Source organism: Pristis pectinata, chromosome 9, assembly GCF_009764475.1.
Source record: "Pristis pectinata isolate sPriPec2 chromosome 9, sPriPec2.1.pri, whole genome shotgun sequence".
In the NCBI taxonomy this organism is placed as follows: domain Eukaryota; kingdom Metazoa; phylum Chordata; class Chondrichthyes; order Rhinopristiformes; family Pristidae; genus Pristis; species Pristis pectinata.
Genome location: NC_067413.1, coordinates 4,515,257 through 4,542,877, shown reverse-complemented (window position 1 = coordinate 4,542,877; position 27,621 = coordinate 4,515,257). Strand labels below are relative to the sequence as shown.

The 27,621-nt window shown below is 46.0% G+C and overlaps 1 protein-coding gene across 1 annotated transcript in view; it reads left to right on the top strand.

Annotated features, from left to right (window-relative positions):
- The window catches only part of LOC127574549 (cadherin-2-like), a 192,159-nt gene that overhangs the window by 91,919 nt on the left and 72,619 nt on the right, over positions 1-27,621 (top strand). Inside the window, 2 exon segments of the mRNA XM_052023620.1 lie at positions 19,252-19,481; positions 26,358-26,528. Coding sequence (XP_051879580.1) covers positions 19,252-19,481; positions 26,358-26,528 — 401 coding nt within the window.

Below are 27,621 nucleotides of genomic sequence, written 5' to 3'. Positions count from 1 at the left end.
TTGTGGGAGCTTACTGTGCACAAATTGGTGTCTCAGTTTCCTGCTCTGCATTAGTCTCAAGGATGTTGCAACCACAGAGTGGATTTAAAAGGGACTTGAGATGCAACTTTTTTCCACACAGAGGTTGGTGTGTACATGGAACAAGCTGCCAAAGGAAGTGGTTTAGGCAGGTACAATAACAACGTTTAAAAGACGTTGGAGCAGGTTCATGATGGGAAAGGTTGAGAGGGATATGGACAGAACGCGGGCAAATGGGACTAGCTTAGATAGACATCTTGGTCAGCATGGATTAGTTGGGCTGGAGGGCCTGTTTCTGTGCTGTACATCTCTATAATTCTAATAGGAGGCTGCTTAGCCTGCTTGTCTTTGGGATGCAGGGGGAAACCCACGTGACTGCAGGGAGAGCATGCACACTCCACACAGACAGCACCAGAGGTCAGGGCTGAACCTGATCACTGGAGCTTTGAGGAATGTGAAGCTATTTTCTAATGATCAATAAATGAAAATTGAAATCTATAAATAAAACTACCAGGTGATTGTAAAATCTTCTGAAAGACACTAATGTGTTACAAATGATAGAACTTTGTGTCTTCCTAGACTGAGCCTCTGGAATTATCCTCCTTGACCTCTCCTCTCTTTGCCACCTGTCTTGTGTCTGGCAGGTAACTCTCAGTGTAGCAACCTGGAGCATTTGCCTGTTAATAGAACAGTACAGAACAGAAACAGACCACAATCCAGAATTAAACTAAATCTCTTTTACCTGCACATGATCCATTCCCTGCACATTCATGTGTCTTTCTAACAGCCTCTTAGACACCACTGTTGTATCTGCCTCCACCACCACCCCTGGCAGCCCATTCCAGGCACCCACCACTCTTGGGGGGGAGGGGAGGGAAATTAACTGACACGTCTCCTTTAAACTTTCCCCCTCTCTCCTTAAAGCTATGCCTTCTAGTATTCAACATTTCTACCTTGGGAAAAAAGATTCTGACTGTCCACTCTATCTATGCCCCTCATAATATCAGATATGCCCCTCATATCAGGTCTCCCCTCACTCTCTGATGCTCCAGAGAAAACAACCCAAGTTTGTCCAACCTCTCCTTGTAGTTCATACCCTCTAATCCAAACAGCATCCTGGTGACCCTCTTCTGTACCCTCTCCAAAGCCTCCACATCCTTCCTGAAATGGGGCGACCAGAATTGCACACAGTGCTCCAAGCGTGACCTGACCAAAGTTTTATACAGGTTAGAGATGATATGAAACTACCTCAAGTGAGATTACAATTTACCTCCTCACGCCTTCCATTAAATATTCTCTGCGGCTATTGCCCAGAAAAACCTCTGCCACTTTCCTCTTGTTTTCCATTCATTGGCTCTTAATTTAAATTGTTAATGAATAACCCAGCAACACCTGTACAGCATAAATCTGCAAGTTGATATCTCACAAATGCCCAGGTCTTTTTATTGTTCTGGCAATCCTGGGCACAGACTGAAATGTGCTTTTTATATATACATTAGCAGTTCCAACCTTCTGTGCAGTCTTTCATGAGCTTAATGTCATTCTGAATTTCCCTGGTCATCTGCATTGTTTCATCTCCTTGCTCAGATGGCCATTAAAAGGCTACAGATAAATTCAAGACATTGGGAGACGTGGACCATTTGAGACACAAGAAGATGGCTTAATGGAACTGGATTACTGTTGGGCTGATCTATAAAACTGTTAATATACAGTAATATGAGCTATTAAGCTCAGCGGCCTTTGAATTAAGGGGTCTCTCATCTGTAAATGCGTTACTTTTCTTATGACTAGGAGCAGCCCAGTGCAGTGAGGAGAATTTGTCAGTTCCTTAATGCAGTTGAACGATTCAGCGACATGCTTAGGCAGAACGCATTGGAAATGTAATTATTGTGCCTGCTTTCATTTGTGAATATTCTCGTCGCCAAATAGGGCACACAAAAGCAGTTCAAGAGTTGGCTGTGTTGTGTAACCTCTTCTGAAGACTTCAGGCTGGTCCTTGTCATGGGAAATGGGTTAGTGAAAAGTCACCAGTTGATAAATGATGATCAATTCATTCACTGCTGTTGCCTGTGTCCCAGTGTTTTCCATTTACTGAAATAAAATAGAGTGAATGAATGGTTCACAGTAATGCAGTGGTTAGCATAACGCTAATACAGCACCAGCGACCCGGGTTCAATTCCCGCCGCTGGCTGTAAGGAATTTGTATGTTCTCCCCGTGTCTGCGTGGGTTTCCTCTGGGTGCTCCAGTTTCTTCCCACGTTCCAAAGACGTACGGGTTAGGAAGTTGTGAGCATGCTATGTTGGCGCCGGAAGAGTGGTGACACTTGCAGGCTGCCCCTAGCACGTTCGCAGTAACGCAAAAAGATACATTTCACTGTGTGTTTTGATGTATGTGTGGCTAATAAATAAATATCTATCTTAAACAGTAATCAGGATAGGCATGTTTCACCTTTGAGGAGAGGCTGGGTTTGTTTTCCTTGGAGCAGAGGAGGCTGAGGCGGGGATATGATAGGTGTAGATGGGGTAGACGGTAGGAAACGTTTCCCCATAACAGGTCACAGAGTCACACAGCACAGAAATGGGCCCTTTGGCCCAACTGGCCCACACCGACCAAGATTCCCACCTGAGCTAGTCGCAGTTGTCCACATAGTCCTCTCACAACATTGAAGTATCAAGGTAAGCAACGAAAAACACTCTGATGCTGGAGGAACTCAGCAGGCCAGGCAGCATCTGTGGGGAAAAGCAGGCGGTCAACATTTCGGGTCAGGACCCTTCTTCAGGACTAAAGGTAGGAAAGGGGGAAGCCCAATATATAGGAGGGAAAAGCAGAGCAGTGATAGGTGGACAAAAGAGGGGAGGCGGGGTGGGCACAGGGTGGTGATAGGTAGATGCAGGTAAGAGATAGTGATAGGCAGGTGTGGGGGAGGGGGTATGGGTTGAAGGTAACATAGAACAGTACGGCACAGAACAGGCCAACATAGCTATTCCCCTCTACCTACAGAATGCCCATATCCCTTCATTTTCGTCTCATTCATCTGCCCATCCAAGCCCACCTTAAAAGCCCCTATGAATTTGCCTCCACCACCCTATCAGGCAACGCATTCCAGGCATCCGCCAATCTCTGAGTAAAAAATGTACCCCTCAAGTCTCTTCTGAAGCTACCCCCTCTCACCTTAAATGCATGCCCTCTGGTATTGGATCACTCAATAATGGGAAAAAGATATTGCTTGTCCACTCTCTCTATGCCCCTCATAATCTTATACACTTCCAACAGATCACCCCTCAGCCTCTGCCGCTCCAGAGAAAAGAGCCCAAGTTTGTCCAGCCTCTCCAGATAGCACATGCCCTCTAATCAAGGCAGCATCCTTGTAAACCTTCTCTGCCCCCTCTCTAAAGCCTGGACATCCTTCCTATAGTGAGGTGACCAGAATTGTACGCAATACTCTAAATGCGGCCTAACCAGAGTTCTATAGAGATGCATCATAACTTCTTGACTCCTGTAAGGAAAGAAAGGAAAAAGGTAGAAAAAAGAGAGGCCAGGAAAGGGAAGAAGAGAAGAAGCACGGTGGTGGGGGGGTTACTTAAAGTGGGAGAATTCAATGTTCCTGCCGTTAGGCTGCAAAGTTCCAAGGTGGAAAATGAGGTGCTGTCCCTGCAAGATGAGCACTTGAGTTGCCAAGGCATAGAAGACTATGGATCGAATGCTGGGAAATGGGGATGGTGTGGTCAGCATGGACACAGTGGGCCAAATAGCCTGTTTCGGTCCAAGAGTCAGTCTCTCCAATGTCCCTCGCCATTCAGGAAAGCCATGCCTGATCCCATTTTGGCCTCCGTTCCACTTTCCAGTTTGTTGCCCATAATTTGATAACCTCAGTCTATAATACCTCCACCTCAACTCTACCTCAGTCTTGAATAGGTTCAATGGCTCAGCTTCCAGAGCTGTCTAGTGTGTTGAAATCCTGGGATGCACAGTTTTGAAAGGAGAAATCCCCCCTCATCCCCATCTTAAATGGGGAACTGAAACTGTAGCTTTGCTCTGTGGTTCTGAATCCCTCTTATTTCCCCTCTTCTAGACCTGATGGAGCTAGGAGAGGTTGGACAAATTTGGGTTGTTTTCTCTGGAAGTTTCAGAGGCTGAGGGGAGACGTGATAAAAGTTTATAAAATTATGAGACGTGGTCGGAATCTTTTACCCAGGGTAGAAATATCAAGTACTAGGGGACAAGAATTTAAAGTGAGGGGGGGGAAAGTTTTTTTTTCCCACACAGAGTGGTGGGTGCCTGGAACAGGCTGCCAGGGGCAGATGTGATAGAGGCATTTAAGAGACTGTTATGATAGATACATGAATGTGGAGGGGTATGGATTATGCGCAAGCTGATTGGTTTAGTTTAATTTGGCAGTGAGCTTGGCACAGATATCATGGATCCAAGGACCTGTTCCTATGCTCTACAGTTCTGTCTTCTAATTGTTGAAACATCCTCCCAGTACCTACCCTGCCAACCTCCTAGGAATGTTATGACTCTGCAAATGACCTTCCGTTCTTCCATACTCCAGTCAGTAGAGCTCCAACCTGCTTAACCTTTCCTATTAAGCCCAAGCCTAGCATTTCTGTCCATCTTTTTCAAGTTGCCAGAGAAAGAAGTGGAAGCGGCTACTCTCACAACATTTAAGAAGCACCCGGACGAGCATTTGAATTGTCAAAGCATAGTGGACAATGGACTGGTCTAGGTGAAGGATCTAGACCCAAAACGTCAACTGTCCATTTCCCTCCACAGATGCTGCCTGACCCACTGAGTTCCTCCAGCAGTTTGTGTGTTGCTCCAGATTCCAGTGTCTGCAGTCTCTTGTATGTCTCCCGTTTGATTTCTAACCTTTCCCAGTTCCCATGAATGCTTAAGCTCTTCTGTCTTCTCCATTGCAACTGTTGAGTATCGCCAGTACTTTTGTTTTTATGTCAGATTCCCCATATCTGCAGTTTCTTGCTTTTCTAATGTTCTGTCTGCCTTGAATCACTCTTAACAATATAAACGCCCCATGTGATTGCTCCACACAGAGAAACATTCTGATCATTTGCAGTGAATGTCTCAGGGGAAGTGTGAATGTATGTGATTTGTGCTAAACCTGCAGTTGATAGCCATTTAGCTGTCTCAGATCCTACACAAAGGGAATGTAAATGCTTTGCTCTTGACAGCATCTCTGTTGCCTATTTGCACAGCTAATGGTAGTTAATGGTTCCTTGAACAAGATGACATGTCTTGAAGTTGGGGTTGGAGGTGAATTAAATCAATACTGCACATAAGTACCTCCTGACGGGATGGGTACTTAAAATGCACATTGATTGCAGATTCCCCGCAATGTTTGGATGCTCAGTGCTGGGAAAGACCTACCTGGGTCTGTCCTAAGCCTGCTGGCCGTACATTGCAAGGAGCAAATAAAACAAACTGCTGGAGGAACTCAGCGGGTCAGGCAGCATCTGTGGAGGGAAATGGACAGTCGATATTTTGGATTGAGACTTGTCATCTGGACTGAAGGATAGAGGGGAGAGAGCCGGTATGAAGAGATGGGGCAAGAGCTGGCAGGTAATAGGGTTTCTGTTAGATAGGCACATGAATGTTTAAGAGACTGTTAGACACATGAATATGGAGGGATATGGATCACGTGCAAGCTGATTGGTTTAGCGTAATTTGGCACCAAGTTTGGCGCAGACATCATGGATCCAAGGACCTGTTCTGTGTTCTATTTGGGGAAACATCCACCCATCATCAATCCTGCCAACCTCCTAGGAATCTTATGACCCAGTAAGTGACCTCCCGTTCTTCCACACTCCAGTCAGCAGAGCTCCAACCTGCTCAACCTTTTCTATTAAGAGCAAGCCTAGCATTTCTGTCCGTCTTTTTCAAGTTACAAGTGAGGAGGGGGTGATAGGCAGATGTGGGAGGGGGGAGTGGGAGCAGCGACAGAGGCTGGGAGGTGAGAGGTGGGGGTGACAGAGGGCTGCAGATGGTGGGATCTGATAGGAGGGGAAGGTGGAGCCTGGAGGTGGGGAGGGCAGGTGGGAACAGTGGGGGGGAGGGGACCCAGTGGGAGGGGAGTGGGGGGGGGGGGAAGAAACAAGGTGATGGGGGTGGGGGGGGGTGTAGGAGGAACTGGGTGGATCAGGAGGAGAGAGAAAAGGGACAGAGGGGGAGCAGGTTACCTGAAGTTGGAGGATTCAGTGTTCATGCCGTCGGGGTTATAGACTGCCCAGGAGGAATATGGAGGATCTCGACTTGAAATGTCAACTGTCCATTTCCCTCCACAGATGCTGCCTGACCCGCTGAGTTCCTCCAGCTGTTTGTCTATTTGCACCAGATTCCAACAGCTGCAGTCTCTTATGTCTGAGTCTTGACATTGCAAGGAACTGCCTGCTAAAGAACATTGCAAAAGGGCACATTGCAAGATGCAGGACAGCACAGTAAGCGACACCTGAAACTTGGTGCAGCTACTGCTAGTGTTCCTTGGGGATAGACCACAGCATCAAGTCCTCCTCCCACAGGACACTGAGCTGCTGGTCCTCTTAGTAATCACTATTGTAATGTATGATAGATGTAGAGAGGTTTATGGAGGCAATTCCAGTTCACAGGACTTGTTCTTGATGGGAATAGATTGTTTTTTTACCCCAGTTGTATATTGTACCAGGATGATTGTATTGGAATTGGTTTATTATTGTCACTTGTACTGAGGTACAGTGGAAAAACTTGTCTTGCATACAGATTGTACAGATCAATTCGTTACACAGTGCAGTTACATTGAGTTAGTACAGAGTGCATTGATATAGTACAGGTAAAAACAATAACAGTACAGAGTAAAGTGTCACAGCTACAGAGTAAAGTGCAGTGCAATAAGGTGCAAGGTCACAACAAGGTAGATCGTGAGGTCATAGTCCATCTCATTGTTCAATAGTCCTTATCACAGTGGGGTAGAAGCTGTCCTTAAGTCTGGTGGTACGTGCCTTCAGGCTCCTGTATCTTCTACCTGATGGAAGAGGAGAGAAGAGAGAATGAGCTGGGTGGGTGGGGTCTTTGATTATGCTGGCTGCTTCACCAAGACAGTGAGAGGTAAAGGGAGTCCAAGGAGGGGAGGCTGGTGTCTGATGCGCTGCCGTGTCCACAACTCTTTGCAGTTTCTTGCTGTCCTGGGCAGAGCAGTTGCTGTACCGAGCCGTGATGCATCCAGATAGGATGCTTTCTGTGGTGCATCGATAAAAGTTCCTGAAATTGTTCCTGAAAAGTCAGTTAATTTTGTGTGCTAAGGCAATCAAACTACAATATTGGAATTGGTTTATTATTGTCACATGTACTGAGATACAATGAAAAGCTTTTGTTTGCGTGCCATCCAATCTGATCATTCCATGCATAAGTATGTTGAGTTAGTACAAAAAGGGGAAAAAATACAATGCAGCATATAGTTTTGCAGTTACAGAGAAAGTGCAGTGCAGGCAGACAAAATGCAAGGGCCATGCCAAGGTAGATTGTCAGATCAAGAATTCATCTTTATCGTATAAGAGTCCCGTTCAAAAGTCTTATGACAGCAGGGTGGAAGATGTCCTTGAGCCTAGTGGTACGTGTCATCAAGCTTTTGTACCTGCATCTGACGGGAGTATTTGTCCGATGGCTCCTGCAGTGGAGATACCTCCTGCCCGATGGTAGCTGCAAAAACGCGGCATGGCCCGGGTGGTGGGGATCTTTGGGATCAGAATCAAGTTTATTATCACTGATATATGTTGTGAAATTTGTTGTTTCGCAGCAGCAGTACAGTGCAAGACACAAAGACGTAAAAATTTCTGTAAGTTAGAAAAATAAATAGTGCAAAAGAGGAATAACTAAGTAGTGTTCACGGATTCATGGACCGTTCAGAAATCTGATGGCAGAGGAGAAGAAGCCGTTCCTGAATCGTTGAGTGTGGGTCTTCAGGCTCCTGTACCTCCTCCCCGATGGTAGTAACGAGAAGAGGGCATGTCCCAGATGGTGATGGATGCTGCCTTCTTGAGGCACCGCCTCTTGAAGATGTCCTCGATGGTGGGGAGGGTTGTGCCTGTGATGGAGCTGGCTGAGTCTACAATCTACAATGTAACCAGTCAGAATGCTCTCCACCGTACATCTCCAGGAATTTGCCAGAGTCTTTGCTAGCATACCAAATCTTCTCAAACCTCTAATGAAGTACAGCTGCTGATGTGCTGCCTTCATGATACATCATTGTGTTGGGCCCAAGATGTATCCTGTGAGATGTTGACACCCAGGAACTTGAAGCTGCTCACCCTTTCCACTGCTGACCCCTCAATGAGGACTGGTGTGTGTTCTCCTGATTTCCCCTTCCTGAAGTCCACAATCAATTCCTTAGTTTTGCTGATGTTGAGTGCAAGATGTTGCAACACCACTCAACCAGCTAATCTATCTCACTCCTGTGTGCCTCCTTGCCTTCTTGAGGCAGCGCCTCCTGTAGATACTACCAATGGTGGGGAGGGATGTGCCTGTGATATATTGGGCTGAGTCCACTACTCTCTGCAGCTTCTTACATTCCTGCGCATTCGAATTGCCGTACCAGACCATGAAGCAACCAGAATCAATCAGATTTATTATCACTGACTTATGAGGTAAAATTTGTTGTTTTGTGGCAGCAGTATAGTGCAAAGGCAAAAAATCTATAAATTACAAAATTAAATAACTAGTGCAACAAAAAAAGGAATAATGAGGTAGTGTTCATGGATCGGAAACCAGTTAAGATACTTTCAATAGTACACCTGTAGTAGTTTAATGGAGTGTTCGGTGATGAGCCAAACCTCCCTAATCTCCTAAGAAAGGAGATGTGGAGTTGCAAAATCAGAACAAATCTTTGGAAATATGAAATAACAATAAAAAGTGCTGGAAACACTCAGCATGTCAGGGAGCATCTGTAGAAAGAGAAACAGAGTTGATGTTTCAGGTCCAAGATCCTCCGTCAGAATTGGGAAAGAGGCAAATAAAATAAAGATAATTTCAATGTTCATACCACTGGGTTGTAAGCTACCCAAGCAGAAGTTGTGTTTTAGCCTCTCCATAGCAATGGAGAAGGCTGAGGATAGAGAGGTCAGTGGGAGAAGAGAGTCTTTGAACAGCTTCAAGGCAGATCTAGATGTAAATCAAAAAAACTGCAGATGATGGAAATCTGAAACAAAAACAAAGAATTCTGAAAACATTTGGTAGCTCAGGCAGCATCTGTAGAGAGAGAAATAGACCTTCATGAAAAATAAGAAACAAACTGTTGGAGGAACTCAGTGGTCAGGCAGCAGTGGATAGAGGGGAACAGGTGGATGTTGTATACTTGGATCTCCAGAAGGTGTTTGATAAGGTGCCGCATACAAGGCTCCTCCGTAAGAAAAGGATGCATGGAGTTGGGGGTAATGTATTAGCATGGATGGAGGATTGGTTAGCCAATAGAAGGCAGGAGTTGGGATAAATAGGTGTTTGGTTGGCAATCAGTGGTGAGCGGGGGTGCCACAGGGATCAGTGTTGGGCCCGCAATTGTTCGCGATATACATTAATGATTTGGAAGAGGGGATCAAGTGTAGTGACGCTAAGTTTCCTGATGACACTAAATTGAGTGGAAAAGCAAATTGTGCAGTGGATGCAGAGAGTTTACAGAGATATATAGATAGGTTAAGTGAGTGGGCAAGGGTCTGGCAGATGGAGTACAATGTCGGTAAATGTGAGGTGCTCCACTTTGGAAGGAAACATAGAGGTTCAGGCTATTATTTAAATGGTGAAAGATTGCAGCATGCTTTTGTGCAGAGGAACTTGGGAGTGCTTATGCATGAATTGCAAAATGTTTGCAGGTGCAACAGGTTATCAAGAAGGCAAATGGAACGTTGGCCTTCATTGCGAGAAGGATTGAATTTAAAAGCAGGGAGGTTATGCTGCAACTGTACAAGGGTACTGGTGAGGCCACACCTGGAGGAAGGATGCACTGACTTTGGAGGTAGTGCAGAGAAGGTTCACCAGGTTGATTCCAGAGATGAGGGGGTTAGCCTATGAGGAGAGATTGAGTCGCCTGGGACTACTCTCGCTGGAATTCAGAAGAATGAGAGGGAATTTTATAAATACATATAAAATTATGAAAGGGATAGATAAGATAGAGGCAGGAAGGTTGTTTCCACTGGTAGGCAAGACTAGAACTAGGGGACATAGCCTCAAGATTCAGGGGAATAGATTTAGGACGGAGATGAGAAACTGCTTTTCCCAGAGGGGAGTGAATCTGTGGAATTCTCTGCCCAGGGAAGCAGTAGAGGCTGCCTCATTAAATATATTTAAGCACAGTTAGATATATTTTTGCATAGTAGGGGAATTAAGGGTTATGGGGAAAAGGCAGGAAGGTGGATCTGAGTCCACGGCCAGATCAGCCATGATCTTATTGAATGGCGGAGCAGGCTCGACGGGCCAGATGGCCTCCTCCTGCTCCTATATCTTATGGTCGTATCTGCAGATGGAATTGGACAGTCAACATTTCGGGTCGAGGCCGTTCATCTGGTTTGCATGAAGTCTAGGTGGAGGGTCTTGACCCGAAAAGGCGACTATCCCTTCTGCCTCCACGGATGCCGCCCAACGCTGTGTTCCTCCAGCAATTTGTTTCTTGCTCCAGGTCCACCATCTTGTGTCTTCATCAGAGGTAGATGGATTCTTAGGGAGCAAAAGGTATTGCAGGAATGTGGGCTAGCAATCTGCCGCCATCTCATTGAACAGCAGAGCACACTTGAGGGCAGAATGGCCTTCAATTGGCCCTAATTTGTATGTTCATACTTAAGTTGAACATCAAAACTGAGCGTAGTGATGGGGCCAGAGTCTGGGGTGGGTGATATCAGGGAAATGGCTGGCATTAAAGGAGCAGATCAGCTGTGATCAGGTCGGGTGTTGGCACTGGCTCAAAGGACTGAATGGCCTGGACCTTGGCCCCGGTGCACGGTGTTTCCTTTTGAAGCTCCGGTCTCTAATGATCGATAACCCGTGTGGGCACGTTGTACTCTGCAGCCCATCCTCCCCTGGTGCAGAGGTCAGTGCTGAGGGATTTGTGAGCTACAGCTCAACAAAAGATGAAAATGAGTCAGCAGGCCAGGCCCTTTGTCTGCAATTACTTTGTCTGGTGGGCCAGTGGGTTTGTGTTTGTGAAGTATCCTGGAAAACTGTCCATTGGATTCGGCTCAACATTTGCATGAAGAATTCCTTGCCTTTTATATTTTTAAAAATTATATTAGAAAAAGAAGCTGCAAACTTAGGGCTTTGTGCATCTTTTCTGCATGTGGTTGTGAGGGAGCCTGGAAAGGCAGAGATCTAACAAAGAGATGCAATTACTCCCTAAATTCCAGCAGCCTGCAATGCTCTTTTATTGCCTTTGAATCAGAGCTCTCTGTCTGTCTCTGACTCACACTCTCCCTCCCCCTCTTCCCTCTCTCTCTTTGACTCTGTGTGTGTGTGTGTGTGTGTGTGTGTGTATCTCTCTCTCTGACTCTCTCTCTCTGACTCTCTACAGTCCTGTTGTTCCCAGTGTTGCCCCAGTTGATGCTATGCTGTCGGGGCTTTCAGTGTTCTGCCAAGACGATGCAGGATGCTGACGGAAAATCAGACTGCCCATGGATTCTTAATTTTCGTCTAATTAACAAAAGCAGAGCTGATTACGATTCAATTAAGCCATTCTCCAATAGAAACACAGGCCAGTGCGTTTAACTGCAAGCTTTAACAATGTGCAGTGAAGTACATCAAATGACAGGTTAAGCTTTGCATTTACATTGGGCCATTCACAACCCAGGCATGCCCAAAGCACTGCAGAGCCGAGTCATGGCTGGGGATGACGGAGACCTGTAGTAATTCAGACAGTATGCTGTAGAATTTAAACATTAAATCTCTTTATTAAGATTCCTTCTGTGCAAAAACCAGTCTGCAAATTGTCTGTGGTTTCTTACTGCTATTTCAGGTTATCGGAATGCCGGTGCTCTTTCCTGGCCCTGGGTAATTACGATCTCCACTAAGCTTTGTGCAGCCTTTGTAGTGAAGAATTCATGCAGGGTTAATGTGCTGCATTGAGCTGGACCATATCCTGCTCTGAGCTACAGGGTCAACATCAGCTGCTTTTTAAGAGGGCGCCTTTGATCGCTGCCTGTGCGTAGATTGTTCTTGCTTCGTTGTGTGAGTACAGTCCTGCTGTGTGGAGTTTTCGGTGCTACTTCAACTCTGGTCCCCGGCTCATGCCAGACCCTGCACTGGTGGCAGACGCGTCTCTCAGCCCCGCAGACCAGCTCAAAGTCTGCCGACCTGATTCTCCCTTCTTTCCTTCCCTCCCTCCCTGCCTTCTTCCTCTTCTGTCTGCTCCCTACCCCTTCCTCCCTCCTTCCCCACTCTGCTTTTCCATCCCTCCCCCTCCGCCCTCCCCTCGCCTTCCCCTCCCCTCGCCTTCCCCTCCCCTCGCCTTCCCCTCCCCTCGCCTTCCCCTCCCCTCGCCTTCCCCTCCCCTCGCCTTCCCCTCCCCTCGCCTTCCCCTCCCCTCGCCTTCCCCTCCCCTCGCCTTCCCCTCCCCTCGCCTTCCCCTCCCCTCGCCTTCCCCTCCCCTCGCCTTCCCCTCCCCTCGCCTTCCCCTCCCCTCGCCTTCCCCTCCCCTCGCCCTCCGCTCCCCTCCCTTCCATGAAATACCCCTGCAGATTTACCTTTGTTCTTGCACTCCACATAGAAGAGGATTTAATTAGGAAATGCCATTCAGTTTCAGATCTGCACTGGCAGAATGGGAGCTTGTTGAGAAGCTCAACAGTGTTAAGTAGGGCACAGGTCGCCCATACTAAACTCTTCCATTTATTATCAATCCACTCACTTTGAATGCGGTGAAGATTCAGAACTGCCTCAGACTTCATAAACAGTCAGTCTTGAATAATTACATCTATTTTTTGATTTTCAAAAGACCTCGCGATTAACTTGGCATTGTCACCAGGATTATAGTTCATCATGTTGTTTATTTCAGTGAGGTCACCTCTTGTTCCAGCTCAATGGGATGTTGCCACATCCTACTGACCTTCGTCGTGGTGGACCCTGAGCCCACCAGGAAACTATCCACTAAAAACATCCTTTGCACCCCCAACTTAAGGCAAGAGCATTCCCCCAAAAGCAAATTCCTGCAGTTGCTGGAAATCTGAAACAAAACAGAATGCTAGAAACTCTCAGCGGGTCAAGCAGCATGTGCAGAGAGAGAGAGGAAAAAAAACGGTTTAAGTTTTAGGTCAGACCGTAGACATCATCTAAACATACGAAATAGGAGCAGGAGTAGATCACTCGGTTATAGCCACAATGCTATTACCTCGAGCCCAAATGACTGTAGTAACCTTTCATTTCCTTATCTTAAATCTATCTACCTCTGCCTTAAAGATTTTAAAGACCCTGCTTCCACCATCCTTTGAGTAAGGAGTTGCAAAAATTAATGACCTGATGAGAGAAGAAAAATTCAAATAGTTTGTCATAAATGGGGTGACCTGTTATTTTTAACGAGGCAACCTGAGTTCGAGATTCCCCCACAGGAGGGAAGCAAGCTCTCCACGTCCATCCTGTCAGGATCTTGTGCGCCTTGAGCTCCAGCTGATTCATAGAGTCATACAGTGTGGAAACAGGCTCTTCGGCCCAACTCGTCCATGCTGACCAAGGTGCCCGTCTAAGCTAGTTGGCCCCGATCCCTCTGAACCTTTCCTATCCCTGTAACTGTCCAAACGTCTTAAACATTGTAGTTGTACCTGCCTCTACCACTTCCTCTGGCAGCTCATTCCATATACCCACCACCCTCTGTGTGGAAGAAAGTTGCCCCTTGGATCCATTATAAATCTTTCCCCTCTCATCTTAAAACTCTACCCCCTAGTTTTAGACTCCCACCTTAGAGAAAAAGACTGTTACCATCCACTTTATCTACACCTCTCACGGTTTTATATACCTCCTAAGGTCACCCCTCAGCCTCCTTTGCTCCAGGGAAAACAGTCGCAGCCTGTCCAATCTCTCCTTATAATTCAAGTCATCGAGTCCCACTAACTTCCTTGTGAATCATTTCTGCACCCTCTCCAGCTTAATCACATCCTTCCTACCGCTGGGTGACCAGAACTGCGTACAATACAATCCTAGACTGTCCAGCCTTTCCTCAAACCACAATTTCTGCATCCAGAACTCTTGCTGGAGAACCAAGGCCATCTTATATAGTGCTGCAGTGTTTAAATCTCTTGCTTATCATGGTGTGCTGGTACTGTGCAGTATCATTGTAACTCAGCAGGGCTCGGTCTCCATCTCTGAGTCAGAAGATTGAGAGTTCAAGTCCTATTTGACAGAGGTGATCTCAGAAGGCTGACTGTCCACTGCCATAGCTGCTGCACTATCAGAGAAACTATCTTTACAACGTGATGCCAAACAGAGGGACCTGTCTGCTTTCTCGGGTGGAATGTAAAATTTCCCATGGCACCTCGTGGAAGATGCGCAGGGGAGTTCTCTCCAGTTTGTCTGCAAATTGTTAACCCTCAATCAACTATGGCCAGAAAAGCACACCAACACCTCTACCTCCTCAGAAGGCTAAGGAAGTTTGGCAAGTCCCAATGACTCTTACCAATTTTTACAGATGCATCATAGAAAGCATCCTATCCGGATGCATCAACTGCTCTGCCCAAGACTGCAAGAAATTGCAGAGAGTTGTGAACACAGCTCAGTCCATCACACAAACCAGCCTCCCTTCTATGGACTTCCCACTGCCTCAAAGACCCCACCCACCCCAGACATTCTCTCGTCCCCTCTCCCGTCGGGCAGAAGATACAAAAGCTAGAGAACACATACCACCAGGCTTAAGGACAGCTTCTATCCCGCTGTTATCAGACTCTTGAAAGTACCTGTCATGCTAAAAGATGAACTCGTGATTCCCAGCCGACCTCAATGTGGCCCTTGCACTTTATTTGCCTGCCTGCACTGCACTTTCTCTGGAACTGCAACACTAAATTCTGCATTCTGTTTTCTCTGTACTACCTCAGTGTATGATGTCTTCCATGTAACAGGGCGACCAAAACTGTACACAGTTCCAGGCAGAACATTCATCCAATTCTACAACAGGGAGAGTCAGGGGAGGCGGTGGAGATGGAGGGTTGGGATGGAGGGAGAGGGGTGGAAGGAGAGGAGAGAGGCAAAGAGTAAGAGAGGAGGGCTGAGGCGGTGGAAAGAAACTGCACCTTATTGTCTGCCTGCACTGCACTTTCTCTGTAACTGTAACACTTTATTCTGCATTCTGCTATTGCTTTCCCTTGTACTACCTCAATGCCCTGTTGTATTGAAATGATCTGTCTGATCGGTATGCAAGACAAGTTTTTCACTGTACCTCAGTACAAGTGACAATTATAAACCAATTTACCAAAAGAGAGGCAGAGCAGTGGAAGGGGAGGACCATTCTGACATTGGGTCACATAGATTACAACAGGTCTAAAGCTCTAACTCTGCTACTTGGGAATGGCCTGAAGTCATTACGATCCTTGATATTAGATATTTATTTATTAGTCACATGTACATCAAAACACACAGTGAAATGCGTCTTTTTGCATCACTGAGAATGTTCTGGGGGCAGCCCGCAAGTGTCACCACGCTTCTGGCACCAACATAGCGTGCCCACAACTTCCTAACGCGTACGTCTTTGGAATGTGGGAGGAAACCGGAGCACCCGGAGGAAACCCATGCAGACACGGAGAGAACGTACAAACTCCTTACAGACAGCGGCAGGAATTGAACCTGGGTCACTGGCACTGTAATAGCGTTATGCTAATCACTACACCTTGAGCCAGTCCCTTTCAATGAGACCTTTCGCTTTATCCCTTAATACCTTCAGTGAAGTAAAATGTACCAGTCACAAATTAACATTTAACCTGGCATTGGATGCAGTTTGCAGGAGTTCAAATATCCACCACCATCATCCGCATGTCTTTCCTAACTTCAATCCTGAAGCCCTTTGGGCTTTATTCCATTGCCAGTTTTTTCCGCCAACTGAAAGAGTTTCTCTCTCAGAAACAATCGGCTTCCCTTAATATCATGAGCACTGTTGATCACATTCCTGTCAGCCTTCTGAACTCCACAGAACGTAACTCTGGTCTGTGTAAATCCACGGCCCCCTCCACCCCCAATCATAATACGGTGGTTGGCATCCAGGTGGGGTTTTGGTCTTACTAGCTCGATAGGGTGTTGGCAGCAGATTCGGGACGGAGAGCGGGTGTTGGAAGAATGCTTGGAAAAGGAGGAGTTTGCAGAGCTATTGGAAAGGATCTAGGGAGTGGGACTAATTGGATTGACCCTGGGAAGAGTCCAATATCTTCCATCACAATCTATTCCATGTTTCCGTTATTAGTAATAACCCATTTTTTCCCATCCATCTGTAGGGTTGGGGGAGGATGTTGATGTCCTTCTTTCTGACAACGGGTTTGTTAACGCTTTGCAATTGATTAAAGCAATCTCCTGATTTTGGGCATGGGTGTTTTAAGAGAAGTGGACTATTTATTTAATGAATGACACAATGTGGGCCATTCTTCCCATCCTTTCAGTACTAGCTGTTTGTGAAAGACGAGTCCACTCATTCACACTCACCTCTTCTCCACCTTAGTCCACTGTCAGTCCCACCATTCAATAAGATTATGGCTGATATTTCATCTCTGCATCACTTTCCCGCACTAACCCCATATCCCTCAATTCTCTTGATGTCCAAAAATCCATCAATTTGTTTTGAACGTTCTCACCGACAGAGCCTCCACAGCCCTTTTTGGTAGAGAATTGCAAAGCTTCACCCAGAAATCAAGGGGGAGAAACCTGCAGATGCTGCAAACCTGAAACAAGATGCTGGAAACACGTAGAAGATCTGGTAGCATCAACAGAAAGAATGAAAGGGTCTCTGAATTGAATCATTAACCCATTACTCTTTCCATTGATGCTGCCCGACCTGTTGAGTGTTCTGTTTTTATCTCAGAGATTCACTCCCCACCACCCCACCCCCCCGGGTGAAGAAATTTTTTCCCATCTTGGTCCCGAATGGTCGATCCCTTACACAGGCGCTGTGACCATTGTTCCAGACACCACAACCCAGAGAGCCATCATCCCTGCATCATCCTGTCAAGTCCCATAAGAAATTTTATTTGCTTCGGTGAGATCACCTCCCGTTCCTCTAAACTCCAGTGCTACATAACCTCACCTCACAAAACAATGTCCCGTCCCAGGACTCGGCCTACTGAACCTTTGCACCCCAACACCCTTACTTAAGTTGGGGAATTGGAGTTGGTTTATTATTGTCACTTGTACCAAGGTACAGTGAAAAACTTGTCTTGCATACCGTTCGTACAGATCAATTCATTACACAGTGCATTGAGGTAGTTCAGGGTAAAACAATAACAGAATGCAGAATAAAGTGTTACAGTTACAGAGGAAGTGCAGTGCAGGCAGACAGTAAGGTGCAAGGTCATAACGAGGTAGATTGTGAGGTCAAGAACTAGGGAACTGTTCAGTAGTCTTATAACAGTGGGATAGAAGCTGTCCTTGAGCCTGGTGGTACGTGATTTCAGGCTTTTGTACCATCTGCCCAATGGGATTGGGAAGAAGAGAGAATGTCCGGGGTGGATGGGGTCTTTGTTTATGTTGGGTACTTTACAGAGGCAGCAAGAAGTATAGACAGAGTCCATGCAGGGGAGGCTAGTTTCTGTGATGTGCTGAGCTGTGTCCACAACTCTCTGCAGTTTCTTGCAGTCCCGGGCAGGGCAGTTGCCATACCAAGCCGTGATGCATCCAGGTAGGATGTATTCTATGGTGCGCCGATAAAAATTGGTGAGGGTCAACGGGGACATGCCAAATTTCTTTAGCCGCCTGATGAAGTAGAGGTGCTGGTGAGCTTTTTTGGCCGTGGCATCTACGTGGTTGCACCAGGACAGGCTGTTGGTTCACTCCTAGGAACATAAAGGTCTCAACCTCAGCACTGTTGATGTAGACAGGAACGTGTGCACTGCCCTCTCCCCCCCACCCCCCACCTTCCTGAAGTCAATGACCAGCTCTTTTTTCTTTGCTGACATTGAGGGAAAGGTTGTTGTCATGAAACCATGTCACTAAGCTCCCTATCTCCTTCCTGTACTCTGACTCGTCATTGTTTGAGATACAGCCCACTACGGTGGTATCATCTGCAAACTTGTAGATGGAGTTAGAGCAGAATCACTAGAACTGTACACAGTATCCAAGGTCTAGGCCACTCTGCTGCATTATTATCAAGTGGAGTTTACTGTCGTGCACAAGTGCATTGAGGTGCAGGTACAATGAAACACTTGCTTGAAGCAGCATCACAGGCACATAGGTACAGACAACAACACAAATTATACAAGACAGCAAAAAAAACTGTATACAAAACATGACATCAGTGCAAAAATTAAACACAATCAGAGTCAACTCCACGGCAGTGCAAGAGGAGGTCCGTAGTGTTCCGTTGCTGGGGTAGGGTTAGGGTTGTGCAGGTAAGTTCCAAGAACCTGATGGTTGCTTGGTTATCTGGTCATGTGATGTAGACGCCACTGGTAAGACCCCTCTGCCTATCCCAGGGCTGAGGGTGCTGTTAGGAGTCAGCAAAGTAGGTGGGGCTGGAGTCACATCGGCCAGAAAATGTAGGGTGATAGATTCTGTTCCTTGAACAACAAATAATCTGCTAGCAGAGGGAGGGAAATAGACATCTGACGTTCCGGGCGAAAGGTCTCAGCCCGAAATGTCAACTGTCCATTACCCTCCTCAAATGCTGCCCTCCAGCTTCTTGTTTATTGCTCTAGATTCCAGTGTCTGACATCTCTTGTGTGTCCAATCTGCTGGAGGAACTCAGTGGGTTGAGCAGCGTCTGTGGGGTGGGGGGAAGGAATTGTCATTGTTTCGGGTCAACGTCAAAATCCTGTCTCAGGAGAAGACACTGTCTCAGGACTGGGGAGACCACTCTTCCTTGAAGCACAGTATGGGAATCCAGGGGGGGTCATAATTCATGCTACTGATATTGGTGTTTTTAAATTCCAGATTTAATTGAATTTAACTTCCTCCCAGCTGCTGTTGTAGGATTTGAACTGTTATCTCTAGATCAGTAGTCACTGGATATCGGTCCTGTTACTTAACCACAATGCTATCGTTTGTGCATGGGATTTCTTGGGAAGCTAAATGTTTTGCATTGTCCTCTCTTGCAGTGGAGTTCGACGACTGCTTTGGAAATCTTTTGTTTCACTATGAGACGAGCAACCCGAAGTTCAGAGTCCAGCAGGACGGGGTGGTGTACGCAGCCAAAAGCTTTCAAATCTCCGGAAAGCAGTTGAAGTTTATAATAACAGCGCGTGAAGCTCAGTCACAACAGCAGTGGCAAGCTGCCATCAAGTTGACTGTTAGACCAGAGAGCAGAACCAAGCAAAGTGGACAGAAGGTAACCTAACCCCAGCTTCCCTTGAGGTCAGGTTCTTCCAAGTCACTCAGCCTATCCCATGCTTTGAGACTTCCTGAAAGGGATCGTATACAGTAAGGAAAATTTGGCCCAACTGGTCCATGCTGACCAAGAGTCCCAGTTGCCCATGTTTGGCCCATATCCCCCTGAACTTCACCTATCCATTTACGTGACTAAGTATCTTTTAAATGCTGTAACTGTACTTGCCTCAACCACTTCCTCTGGCAGCTCATTCCACATACAGACCACTCTCTGGGTGAAAAAGTTGCCCCTCAGGTTCCTATTAAATTTCTCCCCTATCACCTTAAACCTATGTCCTCTAGTTCTTGATACCCCAATCCTAGGGAAGAAGACCATGGCCTATCTATGCCCCTCAAGATTTTATACACCTTTATACGATCACCCCTGAATAGAGTCCCAGATGGAAGTCTTAACCATGTATTCCTAGTATTATTTATTTTGGTCTTTGGGATCATTAATGATGTAGACAGAAGCTATTTGGCCCATAATTTGCACACTAGTTCTCTGGAGCAATCCAATTAGTCCTATCTTCCCACTCTTTCTCCCCTCAACCCCATGGATTGTTTGCCCGTCGAGCGCCTATCCAATTCCTCTTTGAAAGCCCTGATCGATCCTCCTCCACGGATCACAGAGCACCCTTGCATTGATTAATAGATGTCATTTAATTTGGAAATCTAGTTTGCAATCAAATGGTATAATACAACTTCTGGGATCGATATGTTCAGGAGCTTTCTAGTGTATCTCTGGTTTGTGGTTATGACTGAAAGCTTGTTCTGTAAGCTGTGTATTTTGTTTAGTTAGTATGAGTCGGGTAGAGCTATGCTGTGATGATTTATAGCTCGCAATCTTAGCATCTGTTGAATAACATATACAGTTCATTTTTCTAAAGAAGAGGATCAAAGACCTGTATTTTTATAGTACTCTTCACAATTTTGAGGTCTCAGAACACTTCATAGCCAATGAAGTACTTTAGAACAATACTACTGTAGTGATGTAGGAGATCAGACAGTAATATCCCACACAGCAATGAGAGAGAGCAGGAAAGTTCCTTCAGCGATGTTGATTGAGAGAGGAGTTTTTTTCCCCTCAAGTCTGGAGGAAACTCCCCTGTTGGTTGAAACAATGCACTGCGATCTCCCATCTCTACACAACACTGTCGTCACATCCCAAAGAGCTTGGAGCTGCACTGTAAGTCCAGCCCAGATTTTTACACTGTTGGGATGACCAACGTTGGCTAGCTCCAACTCCATTTCAGGTTCTCGGAACGCAATCTATCTGGGTAACGCCAAAGGATTTTGCATCTCCTTTCTGACCATTCATATCCTATCAATGTCTACAACTACAGCTCCCAAATGTGGCATTAACTTGTTACTGAGGTCTTGCCTTCTGCTACCAAAAGTTTTCTACACATGTCCCTATATCTCTTTGTTTAACACCAGGTGTACTTTCTCCATTTGTTAGATTTTGGGTGATTTTTTTTTCTTTTATTTGTTTTCTAGACTTCTCCACATACCCTCCAGTGATCACTTCTTACACTCCTGTTTGGTGTTTCTTATCCTTTGTACTACCTCAGTGTACTGATGTGATGAAATGATCTGTATGGATGGCATGCAAAGCAAAGTTTTTCACTGTACCTCAGTTCATGTGACAACAATAAACCAATTTACTTTTTTTTCTCTTCACTTCTTTCTCTAGTTTCTATTGTCATCCAGGAAGGTGTGTGCTCTGAATATTCCTTCTCTACTCTTGGCCCTTCAGCCCACCATGTCTATGCCATCAAGTACACACCTACACTAATCACATTTAGCAGAGCATGCAGCCTTCTGTGCCTTGGGGATTCAAGCAGTAGCTTAGATACTTAAATGTTCTTAAATGAACGCACTGTGTCCACCGTCCACTGGGGTAGTGCGTTCCAGATTCCAGTCCTCCTCCATAGCCCCTCTAAACCTCTTCCCCCATGCCTTGTAGAACAGAGGGACCTAGGAGAGCCAATACATGGTTCCTTGGAAGTGGCGTTGCAGGAAGACAGGGTGGTGAAGGCGGCTTTTGGCACGCTGGCCTTCATCAGTCAGGGCATTGAGTATAGGGGTTGGGACCTTGTGTTGCAGTTGTACAAGACGGTGAGGCTGCATTTGGAATATTGTGCTCAATTTTGGTTCCCCTGCTGCAGGGAAGGCGTCATTAAGCTGGAAGAGAGTGCAGAGGAGATTTACGAGGATGTTGCCGGGACTCATTGGAGCATAGGAGAGTGAGGTGTGATCTTATAGAGGTGTATATAATCATGAGGGGCATAGACAGGGTGAATGCACACAGTCATTTACCCAGGGTTGGGGAATCAAGAATAGAGGGCATAGGTTTAAGGTGAGAGGGGAGAGATTTAATACGGACCTGACGGGCAACTTTTCCACCCAGAGGGTGGTCAGTATATGGAATGAGCTACCAGAGGAAGTGGTTGAGGCAGGTACATTAACAACATTTAACACTGGGACAAGTACAGGGACAGGAAAGGTTTAGACTGTTATGGGCCAAAGGCGGGCAGATGGGACCGGCTTAGATGGGAATATTGATAGGCGTGGACCAGTTGGGCTGAAGGGCCTGCTTCCCTGGTACATGACGTTAACCTATCCCCTCTAGTTTTAGACACCTCTACCATGGGGACAAGCTTCCTTACGCCCTGCCCCATCTACGCCACCTCTTTCAGATTCCGCCTCTGCTTCCACCACTCCAAGGAAACCCAACCCAGCCTCTCCAAATGCTTTGCCCCAGCAACTCCTCTGCACCCTCTCCTCCCCGCTCTTTGTTTCACCATCGTCTTAAACCAGTCCCCTGGCAAGAGAGATTTCTCGGAAACTCGTTAATGCTAGTGTTCTGAAATACACCACGAAAAATTCTGTTTGACCTCTTCTAAAAGTTAAAATTTAGATGGGGGAAAAAAAAGTGAAACCCTTCAGGCGGTACTTCCTATCATTGGTAGAGGTCAAAAATATTCACGTAGTCCAGCTATCTTTCCATTTTGTTCTACTGTTAAGGCTGTCAGCGCGTGTACTTGGTGCTGACATTCACAGTACAGGATCCAGCTGCTCTATAACAGAGGCTACTTCCTAATTCGGTGACAGAACCCAAATGTTATCCTAGCCTGAGCTGAAGAGCGTTTGTCAGTATTCAGTAAATATTTAAAGTCTTGATTGAATGACTTTACAATGTCCATACAATTACAATGTCCGGTGGTTCTTTAATCTGTAATGTCCTATTTTTAGTTGTGTTTGGATGTTAAACCAGCAATTATAACTTGGGAAGCATGACTTTGTAAAGTTCTCCAGCTGTGTGAGCTTGGTGCTGTGTGTTTCAGGCTCCTGTGGAGTGACGTAATTGTAAATTTATTTGCCCCTTTCAATGTTCAAAGTGGTGCTTCTCGCCCCTTTGTTCCCAAACACCAGAACAGGAGCACATTGTTCCCACACCACCATTGCGGACCCTTCCTCCACCTCACTGCCTCTGTAGTTGTTTAAAAGCTGGTCATCTCTGATGCTACTGCAAAACCTTTGAATTAGGTCTGAGCTCTAGTCAGGAAACATGTAAGAGACATTTGGGCAGGCATGTGAACGTGCAGGGAATGGAGGGATATAGATCTTGTGCAGGAGATGGGATTAGTTTAATTTGCCATCATGCTCAGCACAGACATGGTGGGCCAAGGGGCCTGTTCCTATGCTGTACTGTTCTAAGACCATAAGATTTTGGAGCAGAATTAGGCCATTCGACCCATCGAGTCTGTTTTACTATTCAATCGTGGCTGATTTTTATTTTCAACCCCATTTTCCTGCCTTCTCCCCGTTACCTTCTGATGCCCTTACTAATCAAGAACCTATCAACCTCCGTTTTAAATACACCCAATGACTTGACCTCGACAGCCGTCTGTGGCAACAAATTCCACTTTATTCTGAGACTCTGCGCTGTCCAGGCCTTATGTGTTCTACGTTAAGCTCTGATTCCTACAAAATGTTGTGCAAATCTGGGACATGCTGCCCCAAAGAAAGCTGTTCAGGCCAGGGTCAATAGAGAATTGCAAAGCTGTAGTTAGAATATTTCTGGGAGCTATTTACAAACTACATTAATGATTTGGATGACAGAACTGTAGCCAGTTTTGCGACTGATACAAAGATTGGTGCGAGGGAATATGATGGGTTAACTGAGTTGGCAGATGGAGTACAGTGTGGTATGGTGTGAGGTTGTCCACTTTGGAAGGAAGAATGAAAAAGCATTATTTAAAAGGAGAGACACTGAAAAAAGTTTCAGTAGAAGGGGATCTGGAGATCCAAGTACATGAAACACAGTGAGTAAGCATCCAGGTACAGCAAGTAGTTGGGAAGACTTTCTCCCAGAGAAAGGGAACCAAAAACTAGAGGGCATAGGTTTAAGGTGAGAGGGGAAAGATTTAAAAGGACCTGAGGGGCAACTCAACGCAGAGGTTGGTGCGTGCTGGAACGAGCTGCCAGGGAAGGTAGTTGAGGCAGGTACAAAAACAATGTGGAAACGTCTTTTAAATAAGTACTTGGATAGGAGAGGTTTAGAGTTATACAGGGCAAATGGGACTAGATGGGCACCTCAGTCAGAATGGACAAGTGGGCCGAAGGGCCTGTTTCCATGCTCACTGACCCTAAGACTAATAAAATGTTGGGACTTTATTACAATGGGTATGGAGTGTAAAAGAGGAGAAGTTTTGAGGATACAGGGCACTGATGAGACCGCACCTGGAGTACCGTGTGCAGTTTTGGCCTCCATAATTAAGGAAGGATGTGCTTTCATTGGAAGCAGTGCAGAGAAGATTTACTCAGTGATTCCTAGAATGAAGGTGTTGATTCATGAAGGAAAGCTGATCAGATTGAGTATCATTGGATTAGAGAGAGAGAGAGGTGATCTTATTGGAACACAAGGATTCTGAGGGAGAGGAACAGGCTGGGTGCTGAGGGCATATTTCTGCTCATGGGGATATCTAGGATGTGGGTGTATCTGGAACCAGAGGGCATAGCTTCAGAGTAAGGGGTTGTCCATTTCAGATGGAGATGAGGAGGAATTTCTCAGGGTGAAGAACCTTTGGAATTCTCTGCCCCAGAGAGCTGTGTGAGCGGAGTCATCGGATATATTCAAGGCCAAGATTGACGGACATTGGAACGGCGAAAGAGTTGGGGTATGGAGAATGGGGAGGGAGCAGGGAAGTGATGTTGAGGCCAAGACTGGATCAGCCATGATCTTACGTATGTGCAGCACACTTGAAGAGTGAAACGGTGGAGGGATTTGAGAAGAATATTTTGGTGTGTATGGAGGTTTAGAGTTGAGGCCTTGGCTGGAAAAGGGGCCAGGGAAGCCCAATGGATAATGGGTTTAGATTTGGCCTGAATGGAAGTTTGGAGATGGATGAGAAGGACTTGCCAGAGACCCTCACCTGAGGTGATGTCATGGGTCAGTATTGTGAGGGAATCATTTGCCTCCACAGATGATGCTTGACCTGTATTCATGTGTTTGTCAGTGAGCTTTCCTTCAGCTCCCTGTAAGTGGCCCATAATCCAAGGTAGCTCAGCACCAGAGAGACCTGGAGTGAGCAGAGTTTCTCCGTCTGAAAGAAGAACAGTACAGCACAGGAATAGGCCCTTTAGCCCATGACGTCTGTGCCAAGTGTAATGCCGAATTAAACTAAATGGAAAAAAAAACAACAAGATGCTGGAGGAACTCAGCAGGCCAGGCAGCATCCATGGAGGAAATCAGACGGTCAGTGTTTTGGGTCAGGACCCTTCCTCAAGGATCTAGATTCCAGCATCTGCAGTCCTTTGTTTCTCTGCCGAATTAAACTAAATCTCTTCTGCCTATACATAATCCATATCCCTCCATTCCCTGCAGATTAATGTGTCTGTCTAACAGCCTCTTAAACACCACTATCATATCCGCCTCCACCCCCACCCCTGGCAGCCCGTTCCAGGCACCCACCACTCTCTCTGTAAAAAAAAAACTTGACCCACACATTTTTAAACTTTCCCACACTCACTTTAAATGCACACTCTCTTGTACTTGACATTTCTATCCTAGGAAAAAGATTCTGAATGTCTGTGCTATCTTTGCCTCTCATAATTTTATTAACTTCTATCAGATCACCCCTCAGCCTCTGCCACTCCAGAGAAAACAACCATAAGATTGTCCAAGCTCTCCTTACAGCTCATGCCCTCTAATCCAGGCAGCATCCTGGTGAGCCTCTTCTATACCCTTTCCAAAGCCTCCACATCCTTCCTGTAATGAGGCAACCAGAATTGCACACGGACCCACGTCAAAGTTTGGGTTTATTATACGCACAAGTACGTGTATGCACAGGTGCAATAAAAATCTTACTTGCAGCAGCATCACAGGTACATAGCATCAGATAAGCAGCATCCACACAAAAGACATAAATTAAACATGGATTATACACAATTTTTACAAGAAAGATCACAATTAGAACAAAAAAAAGTTAATTGTAGTTCAAAGTGGTCATAGTGTTGCTATACTGAGGTAGTGATTAGGGTTGTGCAGGTTGGTTCAAGAACCCAATGGTTGAAGGGAAGTAGCTGTTCCTGAACCTGGTGGTGTGGGACTTCAGGCTTCTGTACCTCCTGCCCGATGGTAGTTGTGAGAGGATGAGGGTGCGCTTACAAGTTCATAGAATACAAATTGGAATTCTTGACCACTTACTAGAAGGAGCCATTTTACTAAATTGAAACAACCAGAAGTTGATTATTGATGAAATTGTAATGGTTAGTTGAGGCAAGTTTACATTTAGTTCATTAAAATTTGCCAATTATTGTGCATTGACAGAGCTGGAAACCAAATGGGGTCGCCCTGCCACAGAATGTTCCGGATATCTTGTTCCCAGGCTTCCGGCTGGAGAACAATGGCCAGCTGAAACGGCAGAAGAGAGACTGGGTCATCCCACCAATCAGTGTGCCTGAAAACGCCCGTGGTACTTTCCCACAGGAATTGGTCAGGGTAAGTGTCCCTCAAGGGGTCCAGCGCTGGGGTTTTTGTTACTGGAGATAAATATGTAACTAGAGTGCTGGCGGCATGGTAGCGTAGCGGTTAGCACGACGCTATCACAGCGCCAGCGATCGGGGTTCGATTCCCGTCGCTGTCTGTAAGGAGTTTGTACGTTCTCCCATGTCTGCGTGGGTTTCCTCCGGGTGCTCCGGTTTCCTCCCACATTCCAAAGGTGTACAGGTAGGTTAATTGGGTTCAAAATGGGCGGTGCGGAATCGTTGGGCCGGAAGGGCCTGTTACCACGCTGTAAATAAATAAAAAGAACCAGAATCAGTTTTATTATTACTGACTTGAAATAAGTGATGGGTTCATGGACCGTTCAGGTTGTAGGGAGGGATGTGCCAGTGATGTATTGCGCTGAGTCCATTACTCACTGCAGCTTCTTACATTCCTGTGCATTCGAATAGCTGTCCCAGACCTGCGTCTCTACCACCGAGAGGGGCAGCAGGTATGTGGGAACATCCCGCCACCACCCCCATATGTTCTCCTCCCAAGTTGAATTCCATCTTGACTTGCAAATATATCGTCTATCCCTCATTGTAGCTGGGTCTAAATTCTGGAGCTTTCTCCCATTGGCACTGTAAGAATTCCTTTACCAGAAGGACTTGTAGGGGCTCATGAAGTTGTCTCACCACATAGTAAAAATGTGTCTTTGAATGGAGTCACTATTGGGACTTACTAGGGAAAGTAGAACGAGTCAGTTGGACAGACCATGAATGTAGCTGTCTGTTTAATTGAACAGGAGCAGAGAAAAGATGATTCTAAAATTGTAATGATGTACAGACTCATTAGAGACCCAGCAAACCATAGCAACCACTCCCACAACCAGTTAGTTGTATATTACAAAACAGGCTTAAAGAAATAAACTCTGAATGAACCAGCTGAATCCACAACTCCCAAAATAAAATTAAAGCAGCTTTTTTTAAGCCTGGGTCTATAATAGTGTCAATGGATGTTCTATCGTCTTCGAGGTTATAGAACCTGGGATCATTTAAGAATTAGTTGGGGAAAATGTTGGAAGGGACAGGGAGTGGGGAATGGAATA